This window comes from Glycine soja, chromosome 17 (assembly GCF_004193775.1).
Source record: "Glycine soja cultivar W05 chromosome 17, ASM419377v2, whole genome shotgun sequence".
NCBI lineage: Eukaryota > Viridiplantae > Streptophyta > Magnoliopsida > Fabales > Fabaceae > Glycine > Glycine soja.
Genome location: NC_041018.1, coordinates 7,081,105 through 7,090,447, shown reverse-complemented (window position 1 = coordinate 7,090,447; position 9,343 = coordinate 7,081,105). Strand labels below are relative to the sequence as shown.

Sequence of the window (9,343 nt, the reverse complement as noted above, 5' to 3'; positions counted from 1 at the left end):
TAAAGTGACCAAAGAGGTTTTATTTCCCATTCAATAAAACGCTTGTATATTATTGTTTACAAAGCAAACGGATCCAACTTAATCACATCAATTATGATTGCGAGCGAGTATGCAATAGTATAATGAAGATCCTGCATGTTACTAGTCCAATCTGGCAACATTGCCACCAAGCTGAAAGTAATACTCATACCCACAGAACCCAAACCAATGTGGGGGAAAAAAGAAGGTAAAAGAAAATCAGAGGTACAGTTTTACACACCCACCAACATATTGACATGTCACCAGCTCCTCCTACCTGTACCCCCTATTGTGTATTTGTCTCATCTAGTATCCAAATCCTGCTTTCTGACTATGATACAAATTGATTCTTCAAATACTGAAAAATCATTATAACCAAATTTTCAAGGCCCTCTATGCTTGCGGAAGCAAAAACAACCCTGTTGCTGATCATGAGGGATCATACCTCCACCTTTGGATGTGTCAATGGCCTCCAGCATGGAAACTACCTCATCCATCTCCGGCCGCTTATCGGGACTGGCATCCCAGCACTTCTTCATTACATTTGCTAGGGAACTCGGGCAACATCTTGGTACTTCTGGTCTTAAATTCTGAAATTCCAACAGAACATAATAAGATTATCATGATGGGTTCACAGACACTGAACCCACAGTGATAAACAAGCACTTGCTCAAGTGAGAAAACCAATCAAAACAGAGAAGAAAAAATACCTGGCGAACGACAGCTGAAGTAATTTCTGAGAAACTTAGGTCAGGATATGGCATGTCACAACAATATATTTCCCATAAGCAGATGCCAAAACTGTACACATCACATTTCCTGTTATAGGGGTTGCCATTTAAAACCTGTAAACAATCCCCATTGGAAAAAGAAATAGTCAACTACAAGGGCTTTCTCTTTGACCAAATTAAATACTTTTAAGTTTTATCTCATCTTTTTCTTTTCTCATTCACAGTTTCACACACTATGCTGCCACATGAAGGTCATCATTACCCTCATTGAACAACTCTAGGAATGACTGGATACACTAATTCCCCATCACATGAAACCTATTTTTACATTGCATGCCTTTGCACCAAGGCTTCCGCTGTGTTACACATGCTAGTACAATAATTTCTAAATTGTAAAGGATTTTACAGGTATTGACTACACACCTCTGGAGCCATATAACCAAGAGTACCAGTCTCCCCAGTCATATCATTAGGATTTGATGCCTCAACACGTGCAACCCCAAAATCAGCAATTTTAACTGTACGTGTCTTATCCAACAACATGTTCTCTGTCTTTACATCTCTATGGACAATCTTCTGAGAGTGAAGATAACTCAGCCTGTAAAACCAAGTGAATTCAAGTTGAGTAGTTACGCAGACAAATTACAAGAATTATTGTTCCCAAACTGCTAATCCACAATGAGAAAAGAAAATACCCTCTTGCAAGATCAAGTGCCAGCTGGATGACAACTTTTAAAGCTAACTTCCTCCTCCTGTTCTTTATTAGGTATTGTTTCAAATTGCCTCCAGCGAGATACTCAACAACAACGCAACAGACATTGCTTGGCATGCCAATTAGACCATTATCAGTTTGTATCTGCAATTCTGAAGACCCCATTGTTGCCCCTATAAACTAAACATGCAAAATGTAAATGGTTAAAAACGCTAGCATAGAAAAATGTTTGCAGAAAGTGCATAATACCCTTTGGAAAGAGAGAAAACAAATTAACTGCAAATATCACAAGATTGAACAGGAAAGAGAAAAAAGTCATGAAGAAAAAGAACAAAACAGGCAATAGGGGCAAGATGATTATAATTATCCTACACACCTACATGCATCTATTGTACCAGAAAAGGGTAGGACAAATGGACAGAAACCAGACCAGGACACCCCAACACACCAAATGAATGGACTTAAATTTAATGAAGATACAGGATATCTCAGAAAAAGATTGACGTCAGAATGTGAAAGTATTTTCCAAAGAACAGATTCACCATAAACAATAGAAACCTAAAGACTAGAAGCTTTCATTGTATGTAAACTAGAATCCCTACAGTTGTTAAGTAGTTCAAAAATGCTGGCAAACAGATTTATTTATTTACAAGCTTTGTCAACAGAACCAGGGATGCTGAACCAAACGGAAACGGCTTATTCACATTTGTTTTCACCCTCCAATGTGAAAGACTAGTTCAAGTTCAGAGCACTCTGAATTTGCAATAAATAATGCATAGAATGACCATATCTACCCACTTCATTCTATGTGAAGATATCAGTGATCATTTTTTGGATCAACAGAGTATTAAACAGATTATCAACAAGTTATAAATTAGAGTCCTATACTTCTATTGGAAAGGTTGTAGTTAAGTTACTGTTCTATAATCAACTCATAAAAGAGTAGGCTATAGTCAACAGAGATCTAATCAAAACTGGTTTCTAAAAAATGAAAGAAATAACTCCAAATAAGTTAAAATACATTAAACTACAAGTAAGCCACAAGTTAAGGCAATGATGCATCTGTGAAGATTCTCTACCAGCAGACTCAGATTAATCTATTCCAACATACATATCACAACAATCTCAGATTATCAACAAAGAAACAATAAGAGAGAAAAACAAATCTATGACAGTTAAGCTCATATGTTGTGAATAAAGTTGAATATTATAAGATTCATATATTTGTAGTTCCATAAAATACTCTCACATTTCTCATATTTCAGTATTTTGCCAATAAAGATTTCTAGAATACCATTACAGTAAGCAAACAGTGTGCCTCATGCTCTTAAAACCAGAGTTATCAATTGCAGATTACAGAAAATGGTGGAAAGCCAATAATACACTATATCAGATAGCATCATGGCCAAATAGCGGAAGTCACATACATAATGGTTGAAATATATATATATACACACACACACATGAAGAAAAAGGAAAGTTGCATGCAAATAAAAACAAAATGAATAAAAGTTGGCATAATATTAACTTAAAAGTCCAATTGGCCAGAGACTTGACAGAGATGACAACTGGATGCAGGACACATGCCTCAACCACAAAATCTATAGCAGCCGCAATAGTGGGCCATAGCGGACAGAGTCACAATCGCAGTTCCAGGGAATTCTACAATGCAATAGCTAAAGGGCCGCTATAGTGGCTATTTAACAACGCTGCTTAAAACAATGTGCATGAATATTTTTAAACAACAAGAGCAATAATAATGGCCATCAACTGCAAAAAAGAAAGCCCTTCCACAATTGCAAGCAAATTCAAGTTGAATGTAAGTGAAAGAAGAACAGAGAAGGAAGGTGGAACAGTGGGGATGACGTATTTAAGAAGGAAATCCCGGAAATCTGAAACCAACAAAACTTTATATCCTTGAGAATTAAAGATTTAACAAAAGACCTAACCACTTGAACCCTTTGAAAGATATATGGCGTGTTTGAATACATGTTGTTTTTACGTTGAACTTAAAAGCTTCATTTTCCCCCTCTCACGTGTGGTCATGCTTGGTGCATAGGAAAGCGTGAAATGCCATTGAACGGAGGTTCAAATGCTTAAACAAACATGTACATAATTAATTTATTATATACAAGTATGCAACAACAAAGAAAGTCTAAAACTGAAAGCAGATATGCATAGATATAATATGCAAAGGCATACTTATAAAGGAGGACTGATTTGCCTTCTAAAAATGACACTCAGCTGATAGCATAAATTCATAGGAACCTCAGATGGAAGAAAGTTCTATGTTTGGATGGATCCCTCCACCCAAATAAAACAAAATAATATTAGCATACACAGCATTGAAACCACAAGCCCAACAAATTATAAAAAAAATAACACAAATTGATGTTGAACGAATTGAAATTAACCTTTGTGACATTGGGGTGATCGAGTTTATGCCAAACAGCAACTTCCTGTGTAAACGCTGCCCTCAGGGAGGCAATTTCTGCTTCTGTTCTTTGTCCTTCTTCCCCCCAGTCCAACAATTTCACTGAGCATTAAGTAATCACAATAACTGTGATCAGTTAAAGCATCATCCAAAACCACAACGGGGGATCTCATGAATTTCAAGATACTAAAAGCATCATCCAAAATTTTACTATTATTTCCACAAATTCAACCCCTAACTAAATCCTCGTAAAAGTCAACTCTTCACAAGAAAATCCAGAGGAGCAAGGGAATTAACTAATTGGATGAATTTAATTCAAGTAATAACTTGCTGAAGAAATTAAATGGTTGATCCACTAGTTGATGAAAATAAAAATTTAATTTTCAAGAAGAAAGATCACTAAAAAAACATGTTTTTTAACAAACTCCTCACACTTTAGCTTTGGTGGGGAGGGGAACTGTGCATCTGAATCTAATAAGTAAACAATTGATCCCAAAAATTGATTTTTTTTAACAAAAGAAGAAGATAAAACTGACCAGCAACATCTTGGGTATCATAGACACCCCGATGGACAGTGCCAAAAGTGCCACGAGCTATAACAGTTTTGATGATGAGTTTAGAAGGATCAATCTCCCAGTCCTGCTTTTTCTTCTTGAAGTTAATAACCCTAGCAGCAGAAGAAGCATGTGAGAATTTGGGAGAAGCAGTGGCACTGGTGGTGTGAACATGATCATGAGCAGCAGCATCTTCTTCGCCCCCTTCAGAGCGCTTTTTCTTTTCTATGGTCAACACCTTGCTGAGGTGCCTCTCCAACTGTTCATCTATGCTCTTCAGATCAATTTGATCCGCTCTCACAAACCCATCACTGTTTTCCTTCATCTTCTTTATCTCCTTCCTCTCTCACAATTAAAAAAAAAAAAAAAAAAGACACAGACACAGACACAGACACAGACAGAGAGAGGGAGGGAGAGAGAGAGAGAGAGAGAGAGAAAGTGAAAAAATTTAGGGTCGTAGATGATGATGATGATTCTGATGATGATGTTTCAGTTGGTGTTGCTGTGTTGCTTGTTGTTGTTGTTGTTGTTGATCATCTTCTTCTTCCTCTTCCGCTTTCTCTCATTCATGTGGCCACATGGAATTGCCTGCTCATAACGTGTCCCTCTGACCCACTTACATCTCTCCTCCTCGTTCTCTTTCTGTATTTTATTTATTTATTTATTATTATAATTATTATGTATTTTTCTCATTGTTTTATTATAAGCAACTAGTACAAATGGCCGTATTTACTATATACCATATAGTACACGTTTTTGGGAAGAAAAAAAAAGTAATTAGAGTGTGAAAAGTAAAAAAGAAATGTAGAAAAAAATAACTAACTTTCATCGTACAGTTATCAATGAATAATATAAAAATAATTATGTTATTTTGAGTATAATTTTGATAATATTAATTTCTCTTATATATAAAAATATGATATTCAATAAACAATTATGTATAAATTATACGATTAAATGTTTTTTAAATATTCAAAAATAAGGGATTAACGAAATATTCGTTTTTTTGTTAAACCTTTACTTTTTTTGTTTTCATTTTGAGAAATATATTAATTTTGGTCTCGCAAATTAAGTTTGTCTGGACAAAAATGACAAATTATTCACTACCATATGTATATATATAATGATAATAATACTATATGGACAAAAATGTGCTAAATTTAGGGAATTTTCCTATTTTGAAACACTACTACAGATATATTTAACCTTAATTTTACTCAAATGTCATCCATTATTATTATTAATAAGTTACATACTTACATGTTGTCATGTTTTTGGAAGAAGTATTATCATTGGCCTGGCCATGCTTTTTGGAATTTCAGTCCTCACCCACCTTTGGTAGAGATGTATTATCACCGGCATTGAATATGACGAGTAGCTTTGTACGTGTCTAACTCACCAATGAATTTTATTAAAATCCAAAAGAAAAACTCTTATTCTCTTTATCATCGATTGAAAAAAAATATGATATTGGATTGTATACACAGCAAATCAGTTGACCTAATCCTACGAGACTAATTAAATGCAGAGTTGCCAATTGTGATTGCAACATACAAAATTCCAAAACGATGTTATTCATATTTAAATTTCTTACAACACTTTCACTAATATTATTTTCATTCTTAAAAGTGATACAGAAAAAGATTAAATAAGACAAAAAAATAGAATTAAAATAGATCGAGTGAAATATAAGGCTGTTTAAATTAATAGAATAAACAGTAAAGAAGTGAAAAACAAAATCCTTTTACTTATTTGAATTAGTTGAACAGTGAATGAAAATAATTAAATTAATTGTATAAAAAAAGACTTTTATACTAATTAAAAATACAATTTAACCAAAAAAGTGTACATTTTATTATACTATTTTTCATAACACGACTATTATTTATTTATTTTATGTTTAAAACTACTTAATTTTTTAGAAAACTAAAACAAAAACAACCCATTCGTATATTTTTTACTAAACTGGATGATTTCATGAAACTAATTATTAAAGTAGTGTAATTTCAAAACTATTTACCTGTCAAGTCAAGAATGATTTGTAAGGCGCTAGTTAGAGTGGCGTCTCGCATTCATGGTTTTGTCCTTTTTTAGGACATGTCTGGCTGAAATTTGATATTAGTTCAAGTGTCTTGAGGTAGGCTCCAAGAGGCGTTACCTTGGCTGTCTCCAACCACACATGTTGTGAGGCTGCACTTTGGTGCATTTTTTTGGTTTGGAGCTACGAATTGGAGGTGGTGTGGTTGTTGTGGTTTCATCTCACATGTAAGTCTCTCTATTTTGATTGTTGTCATTTTTTACTTTGTAGAAAAAAAAATATATAGTATCATGCACTTTGACTTTATTTATTAAATACAAAATTTGGATGCATTTTTGCCCACATCAAAAGTGGACACCACTTTAGCGTTCTAATAAACACAAACACTTGCATTTGATGAATTGACAAAAAAATATGCGTAATAGCTTTGGCCAACAAAAAATATAGGAGAACTCATCTATTTCAATATTTTTAAAAATCTTTTGTATGGAAAACATGTTTTTGGGTGGCACCTTTTGTAGGCAAATCTCAGCCTAGCGCCTCCTTCAATTAGAAACCACCTACCATGACTGACCAGCTTTGAGAGGAAGCATGGGTGAAGACAGCCAAGGTGCATGGTGCCTCCTGTAGGCAAGGCTCTGTGTGACGCCTCCTTCAATCATAAGACACATCAACATGTGTCAAATTCCTGCCTAGTACCTCCTACCAAAGGACAAACCACCAACACACAACACAACCCTGAGTGCCTCCTCATATATCTTATGTGGCAAAAATCACCTCTAACAAGTAAATAATTTCAAAACTACACTAGTTTGATAATTTGTTTTACAAAATCACCCAGTTTAGTAAAAAAAAGTTCCCTTCCTTCATACTAAAGGGATAAGTCTTTTTGTGAGGTCTAACAAAAAAAACTCTCCTGTCAAACAAAACAATGAAAAAATGATTTTTTTCATCTTATATTTTTTCTTTATATTTTTTTCATTATTTTCATTAAACCAAACAAAGAATAAAAAAAAATCTGATAGCACATGATTGTGTAGGTTCAGTCCCCATAGACAACACCAATATTTAGTGGAAGAATCTAAAATTTGCTTTTGTGGCAAAAATGTGGTGTAGATCTCAATCTTAGATAGAGAAACACGATGATAGGTGCTGAACCTGCAAGCACTCAAATGAACAAAAAGTTAGTTTTAGAAGGAGAAAAGTGAGTAATGAGATCTTAGTTCTTTCCATACCTGAGTTTTTTTGTGTATATACCTAAGTTTGGAAGTAAAGTTAGTTAGGCTAATATGATGTTGGCTTCCTTATTTGCTTGGCGCATGTCGGGCCTCTATCCAAGAATTATGTCAATGTATGGATGAATCTTGATCAATTGCTAGGCCATGTCAAGTATTGAAAATCTTAGCAAGAAACCGTTTTGAGATATGATCCAAAAACATATTTATTTTTCTTTATCCTTTTTTTCCATTACATCACTTATATTATTTTAACACTCCTCCTTCTATCTCTTTGTGTTGCAAAATATGCTACATTTTTTTTAGTATAAATAGCATCTCTCTTTTTTATTTACCTTACTTTTGAATAACCCGTAAGAATTTCTCTCTTACAATACTTCATTTTTTAGTGCAACTAGCAAAAAATAAGAGTATTTATATAAAGTCACTTCAATAATTAAGTGTGTTTTGATTCCAATTAGAAGCTTGTGAAAAAGGAAGAAAAAAAACTCATTCCAATACATCAAATTCAGAAACAATTATTTTGTCTCATCAAAATAAAAGTCAGTTAATTACATTGAATGTAATTTAATTTTATGCAAACACACCCTAAGTTAATCTAAATTCTAACATATCTAGTTTGAATCTCACTTCTTGAGTGACAAGGGAAAAGTTGACGGAAAGGTTCAAATAATCTAAAATTTGACATGACATTACTTAAAACACACATTAAAATTAGGGTCAAGTTCTCAGTCTAGTAGATACATAAACCCTCAATTTAAGGTAAAAAGACGTGTAAGGACCAGACTCGCATATTTGAGCTAGGGTTATGAATGGATAAATAACACTTACACCATCACAAAACTAATAATTAATAAGTGACAATTTATTTTGTTCCATCAATATCGTCGTTGCTTACTTGAATTGAGGTTAGTTATTTTAATGATGTAACAATTTATTTTTTTAACTGATAGTTTAATGATTCATTAATGTGAGAAGATCAAATTTGAGATTTTAAGGAAAAAAAAAGGAGAAGAATGATTCTCCACTCTCACAATTTTATATATCATTCAGTAATCATAATTTATCATATATGATAAATTTATTAATTTTTAAAACAAAAATTTAATGTTTATTATTGACGGTATAAAATAATTTTATATTATTATTCATTCACAAATCATCGTTTGAGTTATTTTAAAATAATTACTTTAAAAGTCAACAATATTATCATAGTGTGAGTTATAATTAAATGACTCTATAAAACTTTTTGTTTGTTGTTGTGAAAATAGAATAATAGTTACTTTTTATTGTCTTAAGTCCTGTGCTTTATTCTTAAAAAAAAATCCTATGCTTTAATGCTCAAAATACTCTATAAACCATATATGAGTGTATGTGTTTTTCTGTCCTCGTGAGAGTCTCTCATTTCTTGTGAGAGTGTGTTCTTATTTTCTTGGGTTTCTACCATGGCGGAAACATGTATGGCTGGTTTATCTTTGGATGAAGACAAGGAAGATCTGGTGGTCCTAGTTGACACTGCTGAAGGGGAAGGAAACAATACTTTCCTTTGTGTGGTTGGAAGATTCCTTACTTATAAGCCTATACGTGTTAAAATCATGAAGGAAAGGATGACTGAGATTTT

General features: G+C 33.4%; 1 protein-coding gene across 1 annotated transcript; it reads right to left on the bottom strand.

Annotated features, from left to right (window-relative positions):
* On the bottom strand, window positions 1–5,082 carry LOC114393214 (serine/threonine-protein kinase STY13-like). Its single transcript, XM_028354476.1, has 6 exons — window positions 4,432–5,082; window positions 3,876–3,997; window positions 1,445–1,641; window positions 1,173–1,347; window positions 729–863; window positions 1–608 (listed from the first exon to the last, which is right to left on the bottom strand). Exons 1-6 carry the CDS (start codon window positions 4,772–4,774, stop codon window positions 402–404), a joined length of 1,179 nt encoding a protein of 392 aa, XP_028210277.1. The 5' UTR covers window positions 4,775–5,082; the 3' UTR covers window positions 1–401.
* Window positions 5,083–9,343: the final 4,261 nt, after the last annotated feature.

Bases quoted from the DNA above. Each gene is read 5' to 3' on its own strand.
- LOC114393214 (XM_028354476.1), bottom strand. From the start codon at position 4,774: ATGAAGGAAAACAGTGATGGGTTTGTGAGAGCGGATCAAATTGATCTG. The intron at 3,998-4,431 runs GTCAGTTTTATC...CTTAATGCTCAG, and splicing joins TGATACCCAAGATGTTGCTG to TGAAATTGTTGGACTGGGGG. The intron at 864-1,172 runs GTGTGTAGTCAA...GATTGTTTACAG, and splicing joins TTGGTTATATGGCTCCAGAG to GTTTTAAATGGCAACCCCTA.